The sequence below is a fragment of the Oncorhynchus mykiss genome, chromosome 7, assembly GCF_013265735.2.
Source record: "Oncorhynchus mykiss isolate Arlee chromosome 7, USDA_OmykA_1.1, whole genome shotgun sequence".
Taxonomy (NCBI): domain Eukaryota; kingdom Metazoa; phylum Chordata; class Actinopteri; order Salmoniformes; family Salmonidae; genus Oncorhynchus; species Oncorhynchus mykiss.
The window spans coordinates 43545821-43571195 of record NC_048571.1 but is presented as its reverse complement, the minus strand read 5'-3'; the positions used below and the strand labels follow the sequence as shown (position 1 = coordinate 43571195).

At 42.9% G+C, this 25375-nt stretch overlaps 2 protein-coding genes across 2 annotated transcripts in view; one reads left to right on the top strand and one right to left on the bottom strand.

The window, feature by feature from the left end:
* si:dkey-183j2.10 (glutamate receptor U1) overlaps positions 1-3536 on the bottom strand; it is a 14652-nt gene extending 11116 nt beyond the window's left edge. Inside the window, exon 1 of the mRNA XM_036983292.1 lies at positions 3447-3536. The gene's annotated coding sequence lies outside the window, so the exon portion shown is untranslated. The remainder of the gene's footprint in view (positions 1-3446) is intronic.
* Positions 1-25320, top strand: part of brpf3a (bromodomain and PHD finger containing, 3a) — a 26448-nt gene extending 1128 nt beyond the window's left edge. Inside the window, exons 2-13 of the mRNA XM_021609344.2 lie at positions 5182-6685; positions 6929-7085; positions 7179-7310; positions 7494-7622; positions 7750-8062; positions 8177-8464; positions 12687-13256; positions 15141-15210; positions 15307-15383; positions 17861-17958; positions 23606-23760; positions 23978-25320. Of these exons, the coding sequence (XP_021465019.1) occupies positions 5196-6685; positions 6929-7085; positions 7179-7310; positions 7494-7622; positions 7750-8062; positions 8177-8464; positions 12687-13256; positions 15141-15210; positions 15307-15383; positions 17861-17958; positions 23606-23760; positions 23978-24173 (3675 nt within the window). The 5' untranslated portion in view covers positions 5182-5195 and the 3' untranslated portion in view covers positions 24174-25320. The remainder of the gene's footprint in view (positions 1-5181; positions 6686-6928; positions 7086-7178; positions 7311-7493; positions 7623-7749; positions 8063-8176; positions 8465-12686; positions 13257-15140; positions 15211-15306; positions 15384-17860; positions 17959-23605; positions 23761-23977) is intronic.
* The last annotated feature ends 55 nt before the right edge of the window (positions 25321-25375 follow it).

Sequence of the window (25375 nt, the reverse complement as noted above, 5' to 3'; positions counted from 1 at the left end):
TGCTTTGTGGCTATTGGTCATTTCCATGTGAAAGGTCCCAGGAGCACGAACATGTGAAGTTCATAAGAGCATGTCGAATTGGGTGTCAAATGAAAGCTAAGGGTCTATCTCTTAGACTTTAAGGTATATATATTGTCTTCAGAGTATTCACGCCCCTTGACTTTTTCCACACTTTGTTGTGTTGGTCTGAATTTTAAAATGGATTAAATGTAGATGTTTTGTCACTGGCCCACACACAATACCCCATAATGTCAATGTGGAATTATGTTTTTTCGAAATTTTTACAAATTAATAAAAATGAAAAGCTGAAATGTCTTGAGTCAATAAGTATTTGACCCCTTTGTTGTGTTAAGCCTAAATAAGTAAATGAGTAAAAATGTGCTTAACAAGTCACAAGTTGCATGGTCACTCTGTGTGAAATAGTTTTTTTTATTTTTATGACTACCTCATCTCTGTACCCCACACATTAAATTATCTGTAAGGTCCCTCAGTCGAGCTGTGAATTTCAAACACCGATTCAACCACAAAGGCCAGGGATGTTTTCCAATGCCTTGCAAAAAAGGGCACCTATTGGTAGATGGGCAAATAAAAAAAGCGGACATCGAATATATGTTTGAGCATGGTGAAGTTATTAATTACACTTTGGATTGTGTATCAAAACACCCAGTCACTACAAAGATACAGGCGTCCTTCCTAACTCCGCTGCCGGAGAGAAAGGATGCCACTCAGGGATTTCACCATAAGGCCAATGGGTGACTTTAAAACTGAGATGGATCAACACATTTGTAGTTACTTCACAATACTAACCTAACTGACATAATTAAAAGGAAGTCTGTACAGAATACAAATATTCCAAAACGTACACCCTGTTTGCAGCAAGGCACGAAAGAAATACTGCAAAAAATGTGCCAAAGCAATTCACTTTTTGTCCTGAATACAAATTGTCAAGTTCGAGGCAAATCCAATACATCACATTACTGAGTACCACTCTCCATATTTTCAAGCATATTTAAGGACAGCAGAGTTTTTCAGGAGAAAAAAAGAAACCGAATGGAACTAAGCACAGGCAAAATCCTAGAGAAAAAACCTGGTTCAGTTTGCTATCCACCAGACACTGGGAGATGAAATCACCTTTCAGCAGGACAGTAATCTAAAACACAAGGCCAAATCTACACTGGAGTTGCTTACCAAGAAGACAGTGAATGTTCCTGAGTACAGGTTTGACTTAAATCTAGGGCAAGACCTGAAAATGGTTGTCTAGCAATGATCAATAAACAATTTGACAGAGCTTGATGAAGTTTGAAAATAATAATGGGCAAATGTTGCACAATTCCGGTGTGGAAAGCTCTTGGACCCAGAAAGACTCAGCTGTAATCTCTGTCAAAGGTGCTTCCACAAAGTATTGACTCAGGGGTGTGAGTACTTATGTAAATGAGATATTCTTGTATAAAATATAAATGCAACCTGTAAAGCATGGGTCCCATGTTTCATGAGCTGAAATAAAAGATCCCAGAATTGTTCAGTATGCACAAAAAGCTTATTTCTCTCCAATTTTGTGCACACATTTGTTTGTCCCTGTTAGTGAGCATCATTTGCCAAGATAATCCATCCATCTGATGGGTGTGACATATCAAGAAGCTGATTAAACAATATGATCATTACACTGGTGCACCTTGTGCTGGTGACAATATAAGGCCACTCTAAAATGTGCAGTTTTTGTCACATAACACAATTCCACAGGTTTTGAGAGCTCGTGCAATTGGCATGTTGACTGCAGGAATGTCTGCCAAAGCTGTTTTAACTTATTTAAGTAGGTAAGCCAGTTAAGAACCATTTTTATTTTTACTGACAGCCTACCCCAGCCAAACCCTAACGACACCTCCCTGTGGGGATCCCAATCACAGCTGGTTGTGATACAGCTTGGAATCGAACCAGGGTCTGTAGGTATGCCTCTAGCACTGTGATGCAGTGCCTTTGACCACTGCACCACTCAGGAACCCTCTGTTGCCAGAGCATTGAATGTCCATTTCTCTTCCATAAGCCACCTCCAATGTCGTTTTAGAGAATTTGGCAGTACGTCCAACCGGCCTCACAACTGCAGGCCATGTGTAACCACGTCACCCCAGGACCTCGACATCCCCTTTTGTGGGGAAAAACTCATTCTGATTCGCTGGGCCTGGCTCCCCAGTGGGTGGGCCTGGCTCCCCAGTGTGTGGGCCTGGCTCCCCAGTGGGTGGGCCTGGCTCCCCAGTGGGTGGGCCTATGCCCTCCCGGACCCTTGGCAACACCCCTGCCCAGACATGTGAAATCTATATATTAGGACCTAATGAATTCATTTCACTTGACTGATTTCCTTATATGACCTGTAACTCAGTAAAATCGTTGAAATTGTTGCATATATATTTGTTCAGTATATTTCATTTGCATTACATTAGCAAACATTTCTAGAAACTTTTTCATTTTGTCATTATGGGTTATTATGTGTAGATGGGTGAGAATTATTATTATTTTTAAAATCCATTTTGAATTCAGGCTGTAATGCAACAAATGTGGAATAAGTCAAGGGGTATGAAGACACTATGCATTGTTCAACCATTTTCAATCCCCAAAATTATAATGGAATAATTAAAGCCTTTGATTTCTTAGAAAACATCTACCAGAAAAAGTCTTAAAAGGTATTAGAAATGAAACACAATTTTGAAGTAAAGATTGGCTCAGCATTCTAAGGCACTGCATCTCAGTGCTAGAGGTGTTACTACAGACCCTGGTTCGATCCCGGGCTGTATCACAACTAGCCGTGATAGTGAGTCCCATAGGGCGGCGCACAATTGGCCCAGTGTTGTCCAGGTTAGGGGAGGGGTAGGCTGTCATTGTAAAATAAGAATTTGTTCTTAACTGACTTGCGTAGATAAATAAAGTTTAAATAAAAATACCCTTGCCAACCAATACCAACAGTTAGATTAGTGTATGTTTTTTTTAGCCTTCTGTAAGTTTAAGAAACATTGCCTTGTGTCTTGAATATCCTTTACCAAAAACCCACATATCTTTAAGATCATTTCAAATTTCTCTCCCTCATGATTAGGGAGGATAAAGAAAATGAACAGAAGTAACAAGTAAAAGTAGACGTATCAATTAGTCAGTTTTTACTAATACAAATTTAGTTTATGTAAGTGATTTAGTAAGTGATTTAAACTCAATTCTGTTACTAAATCAGTAACAGAATTTCCCCAAACACTGTTAACGGAATTTCTGCAATTGATTTGGCTACAATGGGAATATCATAATAGTCACACCACATTTGGGTGACCTGTTACTGTCCTCCCTTCCACTGGCATATGTTCAGCAGAACTTTTTTCTTTCTCTTTCTGTCATCTGGTGGTCAAAGCAAGAGTGTGAAAAGTCTGGACAACCACTCACTCACATACATTTTTCTTACTGGTACTTACCCCATGAGCCCCTCTTTCCATTTACTGTAACCAGCCCTTTCAACCACTGAGCACCGACGTCCACGGACGTTGACAAGTAGTTGAAATTTGGTCAATCCACCCTGAACTTGATTTCAACATTTGTTTTCAACATCCAACATCAGACATCTGGACCGGCCTTGATTTGGCCCAAACATAGATGTCCGTGATTGGTTCAGATTTGGTCCGAAACAAATCTGAACCAATCATAGATGTCTAGTTTTCACAAGTTTGGACAGTAGAGTATAGTAGAGCACAGTACAGTTAAGAAAGTAGTATAGTACATTACAGTACAGTAGAACACAGTACAGTAAGGAAAAGTATAGTACAGTCCTATAGAGTGGAGAAGAATTCTGTACTGTACACAAGCATGGGTAGGTTACACTATAATTATTTGTATTGAACTATACTTTACTGTACTCTACTGTATGGTATTGAACTGTACTCTACTTGACTATACTCCACTGTTCTGTACTGTGCTGTACTTTGATCTCCAAACATGTGAAACATAGAGGTCTATGATTGGTTCAGATTTTGTCCGGACCAACCAAATTTGGTGTTTGGCCGTGGAGCTCATTAAAATAATAGCCAATGTGTAGAATAATACCCAAATATGCAAAGGAGGATATTAAATATTTCTACGTTTGTTTACCTATTTAGGATAAATCACCATGAACTATACATAATTATGTATTTCTGTATAGTACAGATCAGGGACCCATGTTGAACCCATTCCGTTTCTGCAATTCTGTTACCGGGTGTAAATCCACCTCACTTGCTGTAGTTTAATTACCAAAGATATGTTTTCAAACTCAGGGTGTCATGTCATAGCAGACATCATTGAATCTTAACTCGGAGCAGATATGTCACGTAAAAAGCAAGGGAGAATTTACAGAAATTCTGTTACGAGACTTTGCATCTGCACAGTTCTTCCATTAAATGTTTTTGTAAAAATGTCAGTGTAAAAGTTGCAGAGTTGTATGGTTTGTTATACTTTGAAATTAATGTTTTTTTGTTTGGCATACATTTGAAATGTTTACCATGTTGTGCTGCTGTCATGTTGTGTTGCTACCATGTTGTTGTCATGTTGTGTTGCTACCATGCTGTGTTGTCATGTGTTGCTGCCTTGCTATGTTGTTGTCTTTAGGTCTCTTTATGTAGTGTTGTGTTGTGTTTCTTGTCGTGATGTGTGTTTTGTCCTATATTTTTATTGAATTATTTATTTTTAATCCCAGCCCCCGTCCCCCGCAGGAGGCCTTTTGATAGGCCATCATTGTAAATAAGAATTTGTTCTTAACTGACTTGCCTAGTTAAATAAAGGTTAAATAAATAATTAAAAAATGAAAAATCTGAGTCTCAGTACAATTACCGTTGAATTGCCCTATTTTGACCAGAAAATGTAATGTGCATGTTCCTGTGAATCTCTCTTGCACAAACTTGCAGCAGGCTGGCACTGGTGAGTGCATTAGCTACTGTATGTTGATAAGTTGGTGTTTGACTGTTTCAAATCTACTCTGGTGTGTTGTCTTCCTTATCTCACATACATCTAAGTTATAGTCTCTCTATCCTAATGTGCTATGTAATCACCATTCATGACATTTCAAATGAAGGATACCTTCTAATTAGTTCCTCTATTGACTTAATGTGCAATTCAGAATTGAACAACAGATATGTTTTCTCTTTTTTTTTTTGCATAACTCCACCCTCTCCATTCTAGGAAACTAGACCCCCATGAGGAGGCTGCGGAGGCGGGGATGCAGTGCTGGAGAAGTTGGGCTTGAGATGGGCCGGGGCCGGGGAAGGGGAAGGGGCAGGGTCTCCAGTGTTCGGCCGCGGCCGCCTTCCCCCTACAGACTGCAACTATCTCCATCTAGAGAGACTTTGACCTATGCTCAGGCCCAGAAGATGGTGGAGGTGGACCTGGATGGAAGGCTTCACAGGATCAACATCACAGACCCTCTGCCAGTCATCACAGAGGACGAGATGATGGCTCAGGACATTGTTGAGTGCAACAGTAACAAAGAAAACAGCGAACAAACCCAGAGCAGAGCCAGACCAGGGCGCAAACCTCCCAACCCAAAGGGCCGCAGGAGGGAGAGCAAAACCTCATCTCACCTGAGCCGACGTTCTGGCGGTCAGCAACACACGCAAAGCCAAACCGATCCTTCCCAGCACCCTTCCCACCAAAGCCCTCTCCCTGAGCCCACCTTCCGCGTGCTGGACTCCCTGTGTCCTTCAGCCGCACCTCCCCTCCCTGCGGCCTACTACCGGTTCATAGAGAAGTCAGGAGAGGAGCAGGACTGTGAGGCAGAGTACGACATGGACGAGGAGGACCTGGCCTGGCTGGAGATGGTCAACCAAAAGAGGGTGTCTGATGGCCACGCCTCCGTCTCCCCGGATACCTTTGAGCTGCTGATCGACCGTCTGGAGAGGGAGTCCATCCTGGAGTCACGGAGCCAGGCCCTGTCCCAGAGTGCCATAGACGAGGATGCCTTCTGCTGCGTCTGCCTGGACGACGAGTGTCTCAATAGCAACGTCATCCTGTTCTGTGACATCTGCAACCTGGCCGTCCACCAGGAGTGTTACGGTGTTCCCTACATTCCTGAGGGCCAGTGGCTGTGCCGCTGCTGTCTGCAGTCCCCCTCGCGCCCCGTGGACTGTGTGCTCTGCCCCAACCGGGGAGGTGCCTTCAAACAGACTAGTGATGGACGCTGGGCCCACGTAGTCTGTGCCATATGGATCCCAGAGGTGTGCTTTGCCAACACGGTGTTCCTGGAACCCGTAGAGGGGGTGAACAACATCCCCCCAGCCCGTTGGAAGCTCACCTGCCACCTGTGCAAGCAGAAAGGCTGGGGCGCGTCCATCCAGTGCCACAAGGCCAACTGTTACCGGGCCTTCCATGTCACCTGTGCCCAGAAGGCTGGCCTCTTCATGAAGATCGACCCGGTCCGAGAGACCGGGGTCAACGGAACCACCTTCTCTGTAAAGAAAACTGCCTTCTGTGAGAATCACTCCCCGGTCGGGTTAAGGCGAGATGGGTCTGGTGATGTGGAGGGGAGGCTGGTGGGAGGAAGGGGGAACAGAGGTCAAAGGTCATACACTCAGAGCCCCTTGGCCCTACCCAGTAAAAAGACTCCCAAGGGCCAGAAGAAGAAGAAAGGTCAGACGACCCGTCGCTCCGCTGTGCCTGTGCTGCTGGTGCCTCAGATCCCCTCTCACAGGTCAGCCCTCCCACACCCTTTCTACCAACACAACACTCCCAGTAGAATTCTTCTCTTTTGTCTTCTTACTACCGGTATATTTGCTTTGAGTGATCTTCAGTTTAGAGAGCACATTTTAATAGCCTAATAATAATGTATGTTTAATGGAACAGTACAACTGCCTTGTACTAACTATTAATACACTATCTATACAGTGGAAAGATGCCAAAATATGAATAACAGTTATTGCAATATCATGAACAGGCTGAACAAGATTTGCACTGGTGTTGCTGTCCAGAGGAAGAACCAGTTCATGCAGAGGCTTCACAACTACTGGCTGCTGAAACGTCAATCCCGAAACGGCATGCCTCTCATCCGGCGCCTGCACTCGCATCTGCAGGCTCACAAGACTGCTGAGCAGGTCAGGAAAATACGGGGGGCGACGACGACTTAATGTCAATTATAGATCTTGTGTTGATAGTGAAATGTAAAATGTGTGTTTGCATGTGTTCAGAGGGAGCCTGATGAGAAGCTTAGTGCGGCAAGGGAGGAGCTACGGTACTGGCAGAAGTTGCGGCAGGACCTGGAGAGAGCCCGGCTCCTGGTGGAACTCATTCGCAAGAGAGAGCGACTAAAGAGAGAGCAGGTACTTTTGTCAGTCAGGGGAGGCCATGATTTTACATACTGTATAATCATGAGTTACCATTTGCATATGACGTATGAAAATATTGCATTTTTACAATCTGTATCTGTCTAATTGCTTTCCTTAAATTACTCTGCACCCTTTCATATGACCTCTTTCTCTCCCCCTCTTTCATTCTCCCTCCAGATGAAACTTCAACAGGCTGCTCTGGAGCTGAAGTTGACCCCTGCGTTAATACTGCTGCGCTCCACCCTCGACCAGCTTCAGGAGAAGGACACGGCACAGATCTTCTCTCAGCCTGTGAATCTAGCAGAGGTTAGTAGAGTTAGATAAGATTAGATTGGTCTTTTTTTGCATTGCTTTACAATTCAGCATCTAGCAATGCTTTTCTCACCTGCTTCTTTCTTGAAAAGTTTGTTCACTTGTATGTTTTTAATTGAAGGTCCCGGACTATCTGGAGTTCATCTCCAAGCCCATGGACTTGTCCAGCATGCGTGCCAAACTGGAGGCCCATGCTTACTGCTCCATTGCAGACCTGGAGGGCGACTTCAACCTCATGGTGTCCAACTGCCTGAGGTACAACTCAAAGGAGACCGCGTTCCACCGAGCCGCCCTGCATCTGCGGGAGGTGGGAGGGGCCGTCCTCCGCCACGCCCACAGACAGGCCCAGAGCATCGGGTTGGACCCCAGCACGGGCATGCACCTCCCAGACTTCCCCAACATGCACGGCTTCTACCAATGCACCTGGGAGGACGGTGAGCACAGCTCACAGGTTGGGTTGGCCGTGGAATGGCGTTCTGAGAATAAAGTTTCACAATCATAACTCATGTCTCTCTTCTCTTTCTCCTCTTTTTGTGTTCTCTCTACAGTGGACTCTCTCCTGGACCCAGACAACAGGCTTCACCTGTCCACAGAGGAGCAGCTGAAGGCCCTGCTGGAGAAGCTGGACATGGTGACGTCCATGCGCTCCAGTGGAGGGAGAACCAAACGCATCCGGCTGTTGCGCAGGGAGATCAACACGATCGGACACAAGCAGCAGCGCTCACAGTCTCTCAACGGGAAAGAAGAAGAAGTCGAGGAAGAGGGGGAAGAAGAAAAGGGAGAGAAGGGCAATGTGGAGAACGGCCCTTTAACATCAGCCTCTACCCCGGGGACAGGTAAGAGAAGAGATTTACTTTTATTGTTGCTTTCCAACCCTACTAATCTTTCTAGAATTGATGTGTTAGTCAAATTATTGATTTGTTGTTGTGCAATTCTGATTTTATTACCCTGAAGCAGGTATTCCCAAACTAAATGTGATTCACATTTATATTTTCCAACGAGACTATACATTTGGGTGAGGTTTTTTTTCTCACCTGAGTAGCCTCGTTTCATTGGCAAAATATTTATTAAACCATCTAGTGTTCAGCGAAATAACAACACAATGTCAAATACAGGTAGCCTCGTCAAATAATCAACATCCAATCACATTAACTGTTACTCTCTCGTGGGAAACCTTCACTCTTGCGCAGACATTTATAAACAAAACATGACAATTTTGAGCGAGAATAAAGATGACTTTCGAGTAGTAAGACATGTGTGAAAGCAACAGATACCATTAATTAGAAGGGGCTAGAAGAGTCTTATATGGTGAGCTACTGAGTGGCTAGGACAGGCAAGACCCATTCTATTGTGGAGGACTTCATTCTTCCTGCTGCCGCGGATATGGCTGGGACATTGCAGGGGGAATAGGCCAAAAAAACTATACAGAGACAATGCCATCATCAGGCAACACTGTTTCACAACACATCATTGACATGGCAGGTGATGTTTTGAAACAATTACTGCTTCGCATACAAGCCAGTGAAATATATGCGTTACAGCTGGATGAGTCAACAGACAAGGCGGGCCTGGCACAGCTCCTGGTATATGCCCGTTATGTTTATGGGGTGTCAATTAAGGAACACATCCTCTTCTGCAAACCATTGGAAACCAGGACAACATGAGAGGATATTTTTAAAGTACTGGACAGCTTAGTGACATCAAATGGACTTTGGTGGTCAGGATGTGTTGGTATCTGTACTGATGGCGCAAAAGCCATGACAGGGGGACATAGTGGAGTGGTAACGCGCGTGCAAGTAGTTTCTCCCGACGCCACTTGGGTACACTGCAGCATCCACCGAGAGGCTCTTGCTGCCAAGGGAATACCTGAACGCTTCGAAGACGTTTTGGACATTACAGTGAGGACACTAAAGCAAGGCCCCTGAACTCTCATGTATTTTCTGCATTATGTAATGATATGGGCAGCGACCATAACGCTTTTACAACATACAGAATGTGCTGGTCATCAAGGGGCAAAGTATTAACATGTTTTTTTTAATTTAGAGATGAGCTTAAAGTTTTCATTACTGATTAAGAAGTTGGAACTCTTTTCTGTCTGCATTAACAAGGACAACACATAGGTCTTTTCATCATTGTATGATTTTTTTTGTGTGCAAATTAACTCAAGCTTAAGTGTCAAATGTGATATAGAGAAGCACCTGAGTGAGTTGGGTGCGCAATTACGCAGGTACTTTCCTGAAATGGATGACACAAACAACTGGATTCGTTATCCCTTTCATGCCCTGCCCCCAGTCCACATACCGATATCTGAACAAGAGAGCCTCATCGAAATTACAACAAGCGGTTCTGTGAAAATTTAATCAGAAGCCACTGCCAGATTTCTGGATAGGGCTGCGCTCAGAGTTTCTTGCCTTGGCAAATCGCGCTGTTAAGACACTGATGCCCTTTGCAACCACGTACCTATGTGAGAGTGGATTCTCGGCCCTCACTAGCATGAAAACTAAATACAGGCACATAATGTGTGTGGAAAATGATTTATGACAGACTCTCCAATACAACCCAACATTGCAGAGTTACAGTGCCTTGCGAAAGTATTCGGCCCCCTTGAACTTTGCGACCTTTTGCCACATTTCAGGCATCAAACATAAAGATATAAAACTGTATTTTTTGTGAAGAATCAACAACAAGTGGGACACAATCATGAAGTGGAACGACATTTATTGGATATTTCAAACTTTTTTAACAAATCAAAAACTGAAAAATTGGGCGTGCAAAATTATTCAGCCCCCTTAAGTTAATACTTTGTAGCGCCACCTTTTCCTGCGATTACAGCTGTAAGTCGCTTGGGGTATGTCTCTATCAGTTTTGCACATCGAGAGACTGACATTTTTTCCCATTCCTCCTTGCAAAACAGCTCGAGCTCAGTGAGGTTGGATGGAGAGCATTTGTGAACAGCAGTTTTCAGTTCTTTCTACAGATTCTCGATTGGATTCAGGTCTGGACTTTGACTTGGCCATTCTAACACCTGGATATGTTTATTTTTGAACCATTCCATTGTAGATTTTGCTTTATGTTTTGGATCATTGTCTTGTTGGAAGACAAATCTCCGTCCCAGTCTTTTGCAGACTCCATCAGGTTTTCTTCCAGAATGGTCCTGTATTTGGCTCCATCCATCTTCCCATCAATTTTAACCATCTTCCCTGTCCCTGCTGAAGAAAAGCAGGCCCAAACCATGATGCTGCCACCACCATGTTTGACAGTGGGGATGGTGTGTTCAGCTGTGTTGCTTTTACGCCAAACATAACGTTTTGCATTGTTGCCAAAAAGTTCAATTTTGGTTTCATCTGACCAGAGCACCTTCTTCCACATGTTTGGTGTGTCTCCCAGGTGGCTTGTGGCAAACTTTAAACAACACTTTTTATGGATATCTTTAAGAAATGGCTTTCTTCTTGCCACTCTTCCATAAAGGCCAGATTTGTGCAATAAACGACTGATTGTTGTCCTATGGACAGAGTCTCCCACCTCAGCTGTAGATCTCTGCAGTTCATCCAGAGTGATCATGGGCCTCTTGGCTGCATCTCTGATCAGTCTTCTCCTTGTATGAGCTGAAAGTTTAGAGGGACGGCCAGGTCTTGGTAGATTTGCAGTGGTCTGATACTCCTTCCATTTCAATATTATCGCTTGCACAGTGCTCCTTGGGATGTTTAAAGCTTGGGAAATCTTTTTGTATCCAAATCCGGCTTTAAACTTCTTCACAACAGTATCTCGGACCTGCCTGGTGTGTTCCTTGTTCTTCATGATGCTCTCTGCGCTTTTGACGGACCTCTGAGACTATCACAGTGCAGGTGCATTTATACAGAGACTTGATTACACACAGGTGGATTGTATTTATCATCATTAGTCATTTAGGTCAACATTGGATCATTCAGAGATCCTCACTGAACTTCTGGAGAGAGTTTGCTGCACTGAAAGTAAAGGGGCTGAATAATTTTGCACGCCCAATTTTTCAGTTTTTGATTTGTTAAAAAAGTTTGAAATATCCAATAAATGTCGTTCCACTTCATGATTGTGTCCCACTTGTTGTTGATTCTTCACAAAAAAATACAGTTTTATATCTTTATGTTTGAAGCCTGAAATGTGGCAAAAGGTCGCAAAGTTCAAGGGGGCCGAATACTTTCGCAAGGCACTGTATATGCATCCTTTCAAGCACACCCTTCTTATTAACCTGTGGTGAGTTATTCAACATTTTTGATGAACAAATAAGGTTTTATATGTAAAATGGCTAAATAAAGAGATTTTGTTGTAATGTTTGAGTCACTCAAATATTACATGAATAAACATTAGACATGGCAAAATGTATAGAATTGCAAGAAAATGTCTGAGTGAAAAGTTTGGGAACCCCTGCCCTAAAGCATGAAACACACAGAGAATCTCACTGCCGATAGACTGCTGACAGGTACTTATCACAGTGGGAGGCCGGTCCTTCTCTTGCTAGAACAAAAGCGGTACCTGCTGTGTGCCGATCCGGTAGCGACGAACCTACCGATTCTACTTGTAGAATGGCAATGCTCGTCAGTGGCTAACCACTTGACTTTGAGCCAATCAGAGAGCACAAACTCCCACGTGGGGGAGCCAAATATATATATATTCTAACGTTAGCTAGCTAACTAAACATTTGTCTACGGGCTGGCACTGGCAGCATGGGATTATGGTGAATTCAATTGTTTCTTCGTCATCGTGCTAGGTGGCCATCTGGCTAGTAACAACAAGGGCTTTCTACAAAATAGCAACATTAGTGCAGATAGCTTGGAATCTAGACCATAAGCAATAAACATGGATATGCATTGCCAAACAACGCTACTGCCATCTTCTGGTTTGGAGTATTTTAACAAGGCTGAGTGGCTGACGACTTCAAGATCTTTGCTGTGTGAATACAAAAGAGATTATTTGCCGACACTGTTCAGAAGTGCTAAGTAATGTCAGTAGTCAAACATTTGACAGTCCTACTGGTGTGTCTGAGCTTTAACAAAGTGATAAATGCATGTTTCCTTCTTGTAGATGACTCTCCACCAACACTAGAGCTTTCATGCCCAGTGTCGTCCCCCCTGCCAGGCGATGCCCCACCTGAACCACCCTTACTGGGCCTAGTGACCACAGGGCGAAGGTCACCAGGGCGCTCCTACAAGCGGCAGAGAGCCTCCCGTAGTGGGGGCAACGGGCGGAGTGATGATGATGCTGAAGTTGGGGAGACACCGACACCGTGCAAACAGGAGGAGGCTTCTCAAGAGGTCTCTCCTTTGGAAACTCCCAGTCCTCCCATGAACGCCTGTCCTTTGGTTGGAGTTGGCCGTCGTACATCTGTTCTGTTCAAGAAAGCTAAAAATGGAGTAAGACTCGCAAAGAACAAGGCGGCTCAGTTACAGAACAGACGGACCACTGAGGCTAAAACCAATGGCTTGGACCGTACCCCCACCATTCCAAAACCTCCCAGTGTGACCGCCCTCTCCAACCCTGCCCCTCCCCCCACACCGCCCACACCCTCCTCACCGTCATCCCACCACCTGAGGTCCAGAGGGTCCAACTCTGACAGCGAGGCAGACAAGCCCCTTCATCTCGTCAAAGAGGATGGTAGATACAAAAAATTTAATTTTCATTTGCTCTGTCATTTCATTCGAGCTCTCTTTCTGAGATCCCCAAAGATTGGAAAGCTGCCGCAGGCATCCCCCTCTTCAAAGGGGGAGACACTCTAGACCCAAACTATTATAGACCTATATCCATCCTGCACTGCCTTTCTAAAATCTTCGAAAGCCAAGTTAACAAACAGACCATTGACCATTTCGAATCCCACCGTACCTTCTCCACTATACAATCTGGTTTCCGAGCTGGTTATGGGTGGACCTCAGCCATGCTCAAGGTCCTAAGCGATATCATAACCGCCATCGATAAAATACTGTGCAGCCGTCTTCATCGACCTGGCAAAGGCTTTCGACTCTGTCAATCACCGTATTCTTATTGGCAGACTCAATAGCCTTGGCTTCTCAAATGACTGCCACGCCTGGTTCACCAACTACTTCTCAGATAGAGTTCAGTGTGTCAAATCGGAGGGCTTGTTGTCCGGACCTCTGGCAGTCTCTATGGGGGTGCCACAGGGTTTAATTCTCGGGCCGACTCTTTTATCTGTATATATCAATGCTGCTGGTGATTCTCTGATCTACCTCTGCGCAGACGACACCATTCTGTATACATCTGGCCCTTTGGACACTGTGTTAACAAACCTCCGAACGAGCTTCAATTCCATACAACACTCCTTCCGTGGCCTCCAACTGCTTTTAAATGCTAGTAAAACTAAGTGCATGCTCTTCAACCGATTGCTGCCCGCACCCTCCTGCCCGACTAGCATCACTACTCTGGACGGTTCTGACTTAGAATATGTGGACAACTACAAATACCTAGGTGTCTGGTTGGATTGTAAACTCTCCTTCCAGACTCACATTAAGCATCTCCAATCCAAAATAAAATCTAGAATCGGCCTCCTTTTTCGCAACAAAGCATCCTTCACTCATGCTGCAAAACTGACTACTGATCCTTTACTTCGGCGATGTCATTTACAAAATAGCCTTCAACACTCTACTCAGCAAATTTGATGCAGTCTAACACAGTGCCATCTGTTTTGTCACCAAAGCCCCATATACTACGCACCACTGCAACCTGTATGCTCTCGTTGGCTGGCCCTCACTTCATATTCATCGCCAAACCCACTGGCTACAGGTCATCTATAAGTTTTGCTAGGTAAAGCCCCGCCTTATCTTAGCTCACAAGTCACCATAGCAACACTCACCCGTAGCACACGCTCCAGCAGGTATATTTCACTGATCATCCCCAAAGCCAACACCTCATTTGGCCGCCTTTCCTTCCAGTTCTCTGCTGCCATTGACTGGAATGAATTGCAAAAATCACTGAAGCTGGAGTCTTATATCTCCTTCTCTAACTTTAAGCATCAGCTGTCAGAGCAGCTTACCGATCACTGTACCTGTACACAGCCAATCTGTAAATAGCACACCCAACTACCTCATCACCCATATTGTTACTTATATTCTTGCTCTTTTGCACCCCAGTATCTCTACTTGCATATCATCATCTGCACATCTATCACTCAAGTCTTAATGCTAAATTGTAATTATTTTGCCTCTATGGCCTATTTATTGCCTTACCTCTCCTACTCTTCCACATTTGCACACACTGTACATAGATTTTTCTATTGTGTTATTGACTGTGTTGTTTTGTTGCACTGCTTTGCTTTATCTTGGCCAGGTCGCAGTAGTAAATGAGAACTTGTTCTCAACTGGCTTACCTGGTTAAATAAAAAAGAAAAGCTGTATGTGGTTGTATTAACAAGTTATTACTTATTATAAAGGAAAACATGTCTTCACCCTTTATTTGTGAGGGTTGAATATGGGAAGAGAGGGTAGATAATAATGATGACATCAATTAACAGAATTTGTATTCTACTAGGCTTGACAAATGGGCTAGGAAAGCACAAAGAGGACTCCTCAGACCCACAATCCAATGACCAAAAACACAGGTGAGAATCTCTCTGAACACCTGATGCTCTGATTTGCAAGATGGAATATATTCAGAAATAACACGCATCTTCCCTTTGTTCTGTTTATGGATGTAGTGCCCCCCTGCTACCCAAACGCAGTCGTGGTAAACCAGCTCTGGCTAAAGTCCCAGAGAGGCAGAATGGAGGCTCAGGTGAGTGTGTCCATGCACCACATATCTTAGGGTCAGACATAATAGCTATGATTTCGCAAATATGGATATATACAGTCGGGTGGAAAATGATTGGCACCCTTGATAAAGATGAGCAAAAAATAAAGAATACAAATACCAAGCTATATTGTATGCTACATTTTTGGGGTGGAAATTATATTATTTTATACTAATACAATTGCTCAGAGAAAAGGTAATACTTTTTTTCTCTCAAAGATAGGGGTCAACATGATTGCCACCTCTAAAGAGTGTTATAAATCAAATCTGCATTAACATTCTACTTTTTAAATGTAATCTCAGTTTAAGGAACCATATTGTGGTCTTCCATGGCTTCTTGTTTCACTGGGGTATAAAAATGAGGTAACACCCTTGTAAAATCCCTTTGTCAACCATCACCATGGGAACTTACAAATGAAAAGAGAAAAATGTTGGTTGACCTTCAGGCAAAACATTATTTTGCTATTAAAACAATAACACTCTTATTAAAGGTCAACTTCCCATGAAAACCAACTTCTCATTTTGAAAATGGCCTATGTTGCATTTATTCTAGTTTCAAAATTGGCTACAAAGTTTAAATAGGATGATTTTGGTCATCATGTCGGTCTCGTCTGCATCATGATTTACTTGAGGGTTTGAGTTTAAATTATGTCAACAATTCATGCCCCTTTTGCCTATAAAGACGTAGGGGGCACCGTGTTTTCTGGGAAAGACTGGGCGAGTTCGCTTTGCATGGCCCAGTGCCCGGAGAGGGTGCAGACCTCATCTTAGGAGCACCAATGGAATGGTCGAAAATGAGCAGACCCGGCGCACCAGGCCATGCAAAACAAATTCCACAAACAACACAAGTATCTTTTGCAGTAGCTTGATGTGCAATGCTCATGTCCTACCCATGCCCGCGATGTTAAGGCCCTACCATACCCAGGCCCGATTGCTTCTGCCAAATGTACGACCCAAATCAGAAATAACTTGTTCCTTTAGTAAATCCATGACTTGCTCCTCTCTGTCTGTCACTCGCTCCCTAGGTGCAACGCGCTCTGCGTCGCCATAGCAACGTCTTCGCTCGGGCTGCTCTGCTCAATGAAGAGAGATGAGCGAGTAGTTAGCTGAAGCTACTTATCGTCATTCTAAACTCTGACAAAACTCAAGGAACTTCTCTCCTGTCTTATATTTGACGAGGTGGAAGCACTTCTGACACCACGTTATGATCTTAGTCAGAGCATGAGCAAATGGCTCTGCTTCAAAATGCTAGTGATCAATTTAGTGATGCCTTGCCCGTACCCTAGTTATCGATGGAGAACAAAAACCCAGGCCTTACCCGGCCCTAACCCGGTGCATAATGTCGATGTCTGTCAGGCTCGGGTTGGATAGCAGAGCACTAATGCACATATTGATCGAGAAATGGCTACTCTAGTGAAAATGGGCTTCCGTAGAAGTTGTTCAACAATCAGATGTCCAGGAAAGGTATTACAGCCAATGCTAGCTACAAGTTTTGCTGGCAGTAAGACCGTGCCTGGTGGTGTTGCTGACGGTGAGTTGGTTCCACTAGCTAGCTACATTATTTGATTAGACTAGTGAGTAGCAAGGCGTTGTAGAACAAGTGTCTCAAGAAACACATTCCAGACACTAGTTCTTGCTATCTTGGCATAGCTGTGATTTGACTGAGAAATATCAGGTAGCTAACATGAGATAGAGAAAAAAAAGCCTTTGAGAGCAACCAACAAATGTAAACGCCAGGAGTTTGCTAAACGCATTGGCACTTGGAATGAACCGGTGCTATGGTCAAGATGACATGGAAATTGAGCTCTTTGGCCACGCACACCAGTGGTGGGGTTGATGTGGGAAGAAAAAAGAATATGCAGAAAATAACCTCATACCTACTGGAAAATATGGTGGTATTTGATGTTCTGGGGCTATTTTGCTTCCGGTGGTCCTGGGACCCTTAAGGTCAACGGCATCATGAACTTTACCAAGTACCAGGACATTTTAGCCAAAAACCCTGTTGCCCCTGCCAGGAGGCTAAAACTTAGCCGGAAGTGGACCTTCCAGCAAGAGAATAACCCCTAGTACACATCCAATTCCACAAAGAAATGTAAGATTTGGTATGGAAGAATAGCCTAAGATGCGTTCTACAATCTCATAAAACACTTTAGAAGAAGGTTCAGTGCCGTTATCATCGCATGGGGAGTTTTGCAGAGTATTGAAAACAGTGGTGCCAATTTTGACCCCTATCCTTTTAAAATGATTTTTTTGTATTACTTGTTAAACAAAATCTCTCTCTGAGCAGTTGTATTAGTATAAAATAATTGTATTATTTATTTTAAGTCTTTTTTTCATCTTAATCAAGGGTGCCAATCATTTTGGACACATTTTAGAAAATTCTATAAAATTATAGAATTCATGATATAAAAAAAAAAAATCCATGTCAATTTGAGTTAAACATCCCTTGTCTTTGTCCTCAGGGATGAGTATTCTTTTGCCCTTTGAAAGTCAGACAGAGCTCACACCATTGGACTTGGTCTGGGCTAAGTGTCGTGGATATCCATCATACCCAGCAATGGTGAGAGAACATGAGTTATGTCATTAATTCATTGCATGTACCTACAGTGCCTTCAGAAAGTATTCACAACCCTTCACTCTTTCCACATTTTGTTGTTACGGCCTCATTTTATTATGAATTACATTTAGATTGTGTCACTGATCTACAAACAAATCCCCATAATGTGAAAGTGTGTGAAATTATGTTTTTAATTTTAATTTTTTTTTTTTACAAATTAATAAAAAATGAAGAGGTTAAATGGGTTGAGTCAATAAATATTCAACCCCTTTGTTTATGGCAAAAAAAATAAATAAAAAAAAATATATATATATACAGTGCCTTGCGAAAGTATTCGGCCCCCTTGAACTTTGCGACCTTTTGCCACATTTCAGGCTTCAAACATAAAGATATAAAACTGTATTTTTTTGTGAAGAATCAACAACAAGTGGGACACAATCATGAAATAGAACGACATTTATTGGATATTTCAAACTTTTTTAACAAATCAAAAACTGAAAAATTGGGCGTGCAAAATTATTCAGCCCCCTTAAGTTAATACTTTGTAGCGCCACCTTTTGCTGCGATTACAGCTGTAAGTCGCTTGGGGTATGTCTCTATCAGTTTTGCACATCGAGAGACTGACATTTTTTCCCATTCCTCCTTGCAAAACAGCTCGAGCTCAGTGAGGTTGGATGGAGAGCATTTGTGAACAGCAGTTTTCAGTTCTTTCCATAGATTCTCGATTGGATCCAGGTCTGACTTGGCCATTCTAACACCTGGATATGTTTATTTTTGAACCATTCCATTGTAGATTTTGCTTTATGTTTTGGATCATTGTCTTGTTGGAAGACAAATCTCCATCCCAGTCTCAGGTCTTTTGCAGACTCCATCAGGTTTTCTTCCAGAATGGTCCTGTATTTGGCTCCATCCATCTTCCCATCAATTTTAACCATCTTCCCTGTCCCTGCTGAAGAAAAGCAGGCCCAAACCATGATGCTGCCACCACCATGTTTGACAGTGGGGATGGTGTGTTCAGGGTGATGAGCTGTGTTGCTTTTACGCCAAACATAACATTTTGCATTGTTGCCAAAAAGTTCAATTTTGGTTTCATCTGACCAGAGCACCTTCTTCCACATGTTTGGTGTGTCTCCCAGGTGGCTTGTGGCAAACTTTAAACAACACTTTTTATGGATATCTTTAAGAAATGGCTTTCTTCTTGCCACTCTTCCATAAAGGCCAGATTTGTGCAATATACGACTGATTGTTGTCCTATGGACAGAGTCTCCCACCTCAGCTGTAGATCTCTGCAGTTCATCCAGAGTGATCATGGACCTCTTGGCTGCATCTCTGATCAGTCTTCTCCTTGTATGAGCTGAAAGTTTAGAGGGACGGCCAGGTCTTGGTAGATTTGCAGTGGTCTGTTACTCCTTCCATTTCAATATTATCGCTTGCACAGTGCTCCTTGTGATGTTTAAAGATTGGGAAACCTTTTTGTATCCAAATCCGGCTTTAAACTTCTTCACAACAGTATCTCGGACCTGCCTGGTGTGTTCCTTGTTCTTCATGATGCTCTCTGCGCTTTTAACGGACCTCTGAGACTATCACAGTGCAGGTGCATTTATACGGAGACTTGATTACACACAGGTGGATTGTATTTATCATCATTAGTCATTTAGGTCAACATTGGATCATTCAGAGATCCTCACTGAACTTCTGGAGAGAGTTTGCTGCACTGAAAGTAAAGGGGCTGAATAATTTTGCACGGCCAATTTTTCAGTTTTTGATTTGTTAAAAAAGTTTGAAATATCCAATAAATGTCGTTCCACTTCATGATTGTGTCCCACTTGTTGTTGATTCTTCACAAAAAAATACAGTTTTATATCTTTATGTTTGAAGCCTGAAATGTGGCAAAAGGTCGCAAAGTTCAAGGGGGCCGAATACTTTCGCAAGGCACTGTATATATATAAATAAAACATTTGGTTGCAAATTTATAAAGAAAATACAACTGAAATATCACATTTGCATAAGTATTCACACCCTTTACTCAGTACTAAGTTGAAGCACCTTTGTCAGCGATTAGGTATGCTATTTGTCTTTTTAGGTGTGACGCTACAAGCTTTGCACACCTGTATTTGGGGAGTTTCTCCCATTCTTCTATACAAATCCTCTCAAGCTCTGTCAGGTTGGATGAGGAGTGTCGCTGCACAGCTATTTTCAGGTCTCTCCATGTTCGATTGGGTTCAAGTCCGGGCTCTGGCTGGGCCACTCAAGGACATTCAGAGACTTGTCCTGAAGCTACTTGTGCTTTTTCTTGGCTGTGTGCTTAGGGTTGTTGTCTTACTCACCCTAGTCTGAGGTCCAGAGCGCTCTGGAGCAGGTTTCTCTCTGTACTTTGCTCTGCTCATCTTTCCCTCAATCCTGACTGTTGCTGAAAAACATCCCCACAGCATGATGCTGCCACCACCATGCTTCACTGTAGGGATGGTGCTAGGTTTCCTCCAGACTTGGCATTCAGGCCAATCTTGGTTTCATCAGACCAGAGAATGTTGTTTCTCATGGTTGGAGAGTCCTTTAGGTGCCTCCAAGTGGGCTGTCATGTGTCTTTTACTGAGGGGTGGCTTCCGTCTGGCCACTCTACCATAAAGGCCTGATTGGTGGAGGGCTGCAGAGATGGCTGTCCTTCTGGAAGGTTCTCCCATCTACACAGAGGAGCTCTGTCAGAGTGATCATCGGGTTCTTGGTCACCTCCCTGACTAAGGCCCATCTCCGGCGATTGCTCAGTTTGGCCGGGCGGCCAGCTCTAGAAAGAGTCTTGGTCATTCCAAATTTCTTCCATTGAAGAATGAAGGAGGCCATTCTGTTCTTGGGGACCTTCAATGCTGCTGAAATGTTTTGTTACCCTTCCCCAGATCTGTGCCTTGACACAATCCTGTCTCTGAGCTCTACAGATAATTACTTCGACCTCATGGCTTGGTCTTTGCTCTGACATTCACTGTCTCATAGCAATGGGTCTGAATACTTATGTAAATAAGCTATTTCTGTTTTCTATTTTTAATACATTTGCACAAATTTTTAAAACATGTTTTCGCTTTGTCGAATATTTAATACATTTTAGAATAAGTCAAGGTGTCTGAATACTTTCCGCATGAACTCTCTCTGTGTGCGATAATGGTGTGTAACATGATTTTTGAATGACTAGCCCATCTCTGTACCCCACGCATACAATTATCTGTAAGTTCCCTCAGTCGAGCAGTGAATTTCAAGCACAGATTCAACTACAAAGACCAGGGATGTTTTGTCAATGCCTTGCGAAGAAGGGCACCTATTGGTAGATGGGTAGATATCACTTTGAGCATGGTGAAATTATTAATGACACTTTGGATGGTGTATCAATACACTCAGTCACTACAAACATACAGGTGTCCTTCCTAACTCTATTGACGGAGAGGAAGGAAACCACTCAGGGGTTTCACCATGGTGATTTTCAACCAGTTACAGAGTTAAATGGCTGTGATAGAACTGAGGATGGCTCAAAAAGATTGTAGTTACTCCACAATACTAACCTAAATGTGAAAAGTGAAAAGAAGGAAGCGTGTACTGAATAAAACATCTTCCAAAACATGCATCCTGTTTGCAATAAGGCACTATTTATTTTTATTTTTTTATTTCACCTTTATTTAACCAGGTAGGCTAGTTGAGAACAAGTTCTCATTTGCAACTGCGACCTGGCCAAGATAAAGCATAGCAGTGTGAGCAGACAACACAGAGTTACACATGGAGTAAACAATTAACAAGTCAATAACACAGTAGAAAACAAAGGGGGAGTCTATATACAATGTGTGCAAAAGGCATGAGGAGGTAGGCGAATAATTACAATTTTGCAGATTAACACTGGAGTGATAAATGATCAGATGGTCATGTACAGGTAGAGATATTGGTGTGCAAAAGAGCAGAAAAGTAAATAAATAAAAACAGTATGGGGATGAGGTAGGTGAAAATGGGTGGGCTATTTACCAATAGACTATGTACAGCTGCAGCGATCGGTTAGCTGCTCAGATAGCTGATGTTTGAAGTTGGTGAGGGAGATAAAAGTCTCCAACTTCAGCGATTTTTGCAATTCGTTCCAGTCACAGGCAGCAGAGTACTGGAACGAAAGGCGGCCAAATGAGGTGTTGGCTTTAGGGATGATCAGTGAGATACACCTGCTGGAGCGCGTGCTACGGATGGGTGTTGCCATCGTGACCAGTAAGCTGAGATAAGGCGAAGCTTTACCTAGCATGGACTTGTAGATGACCTGGAGCCAGTGGGTCTGGCGACGAATATGTAGCGAGGGCCAGCCGACTAGAGCATACAAGTCACAGTGGTGGGGGGTATAAGGTGCTTTAGTGACAAAACGGATGGCACTGATAGACTGCATCCAGTTTGCTGAGTAGAGTGTTGGAAGCCATTTTGTAGATGACATCGCCGAAGTCGAGGATCGATAGGATAGTCAGTTTTACTAGGGTAAGCTTGGCGGCGTGAGTGAAGGAGGCTTTGTTGCGGAATAGAAAGCCGACTCTTGATTTGATTTTCGATTGGAGATGTTTGATATGAGTCTGGAAGGAGAGTTTGCAGTCTAGCCAGACACCTAGGTACTTATAGATGTCCACATATTCTAGGTCGGAACCATCCAGGGTGGTGATGCTAGTCGGGCATGCGGGTGCAGGCAGCGATCGGTTGAAAAGCATGCATTTGGTTTTACTAGCGTTTAAGAGCAGTTGGAGGCCACGGAAGGAGTGTTGTATGGCATTGAAGCTTGTTTGGAGGTTAGATAGCACAGTACTAAAGTAATACTGCAAAAAATTGTGGCAAATACAACACATCACCGAGTTCCACTCCCCATATTTTCAAGCATGGTGGTGGCGCCATCAGGTTATGGGTATGCTTGTCATCCGCAAGGACTAGGGAGTTTTTTTAGGATTAAAATAAAAAGTCCCAGAGGTAAACCTGGTCTGCTTCCAACACATTGTGAGACAAATCCACCTTTCAGCAGGTCAATAACCTAATACGCAAGGCCAAACTGGAGATACTTGCCAAGACAACATTGAATGTTTCTGAGGGGCTTAGTTACAGTTTACTTAAATCGACTTGAAAATATATGGCGAGACTTGAAAATAGCTGTCTAGCAATGATCAACAACCAACATGACAGAGCTCGAAGAATTCTAAAAAGCATAATGAGCAAATATTGTACAATCCAGGCGTGGAAAGCTCTTAGAGATTTACCCAGAAAGACTCACAGCTCTAATCGATGCCAAAGGTGATTCTAATATGTATTGACTCAGGTGGTTGAATACTTATGTAATAAAAATATATTTGTGTTTTGTCCATTTAATTAAAAAAATAATGTACATTCTTCCACACGGACAAGAGTATTTTGTGTAGATCGTTGTCACAACATGGCAATTAAATACTTACTTTGTCACACAACAATTTGAGTGTGAAAATGAGTGTGAACACTTTCTGAAGGCACTGCAATAGACTTGGCTTGATTTTCAAGAGTTTTTGGTTTGGCACACGTAACGGTTGACAAGTTACCATCTTTTAGATGTCGTTGAGTTTGACTTTACCAGTTGTTGTTGTAGCACAGAGAGTAACCGGATACATAAACCGCCAATTGATTTCCCCAGGTTGTTGACCCTGACATGCCTCAGGAAGGGCTTCTTCACAACGGCATCCCCATCCCCGTGCCTCCTGGGGACGTGCTCAAACTAGGGGAGCGGCGGCAGAAAGCGACAGGGGAGAGGCACTACCTCGTGCTGTTCTTCGACACCAAAAGGACCTGGTAAGAAAGTAAAGATGAGTGTTCTGCTGAATGACAAGTCACATAGTTGCTGGATAGTTGATGTGTGTGTCTATTGATTCCCTGCTATTGTATCAACAAAAAAAACATTCCTTACTCTAGAACACTTTTTAATGGGTCCAGGAAAATAGAGCTGGTCTAAAGAGGTTTCCTTCCTATTGTATTTGTTGTTCTGTTGAACCTTCTTGCTGCTTTTCAGGCAATGGCTCCCACGGGACAAGTTGCTGCCAATGGGGATGGATGACACAGTGGACAAACTGCGGCTGATGGAGGGCAAGAAGCCCAGCGTCCGCAAGTCTGTACACACGGCATACGACCGTGCCATGATACACCTGAACCACGTTATGAACCACGCCAAGGGGAACCTCAGTTTCAACCCCTCCAATTTCATATGAAGGATTTTTATCAGTGTGCAAATCCACCGTAATCTGTCTGGTTAGGAGGGATCAAACCAATAACAAAGAGCTTGAGTGAGAGAAGAACGACCCTATCTTCGTTAATTCACCAGATGGTGGACATGGAATTTGAGTGGTTTGATATACTTAAGTGAGTGATGGTCTGGTTGACTCTCATCTCTTCTGGTGAACATTATCATTTTGGAATTGGGGGGAAATGTGAGAGGGGTTCCTAAGACATGATAAAATGTGATTATTCATTGTGATTTTAGTTTTGGACTTTTACACAACCACTCTGTTGCAATGAGTCTAGTGATATTATGGTTGTTTTAGGCCAAGTGAATCAAGAAAATACATAGTATTTGTTTTCTCCTCAAAAGGGATTTGCTAGTTTCAAAGCATATTCAGATTGTATTTGTCATTGAAATACCATGCTTCTTAAACATATTTTTACACATTGTGAAGGATTTTCTTTCTTTTTTTTTTTTTTAATATTGAAGTGAAAATTGTGTGCTTGTTGCAGCTATTTGATGGAACTTGAGGACTTTTGAATGTCTAGTCAGGACAATGGAGATGATGCTGTTTCTCACCGGTCATGTCAGCGGTCACTGCAACCACTTTCTTTTTTTAACAAGGTCAATATCTTGGCGAAATATTATTTGCAAACCCTCCAATGACTTGAAAAGCACAATCTGTCAGTTAGAAAAGGTTTCTAGAACATATGAGCTGTGAAGCCATAGGTATATCAAAAAAAATGTGATATAACTAATGTGTAGAAGCATATGCACATCATGTTGTATATATGTAAATGTCTGTGTTTATAATACACAAAGTAATTTAAGGAATGCAAAAATCTAATTAGATTTTAATTTACATCGTGTGACAATTTGAAAGTGTTATTTAAAAATAAATACGGAAAAAGATGAAGCTCTGTAGCTATTTGTATCAGTGACGATACTTATTGAGATATCAGAGAATGTGGTCAGTTGGCACAAAACCCTGTAATTGTGTCAGCATAAAAGTGCACCAGCCTCCTAGACTGAGGTGGCAGAGGACTTCTGGATCTTGTCATTTGAATTGTACCACAAGATCTACAATCTGTCTGAAACGATATTTTATCACAATAAATAAATTGTTTGAAATGGTGGTTTGTTCTCAGTCTCGTAAAAATCTAACATGCAGTTAAAGAATGACAAGGTGGT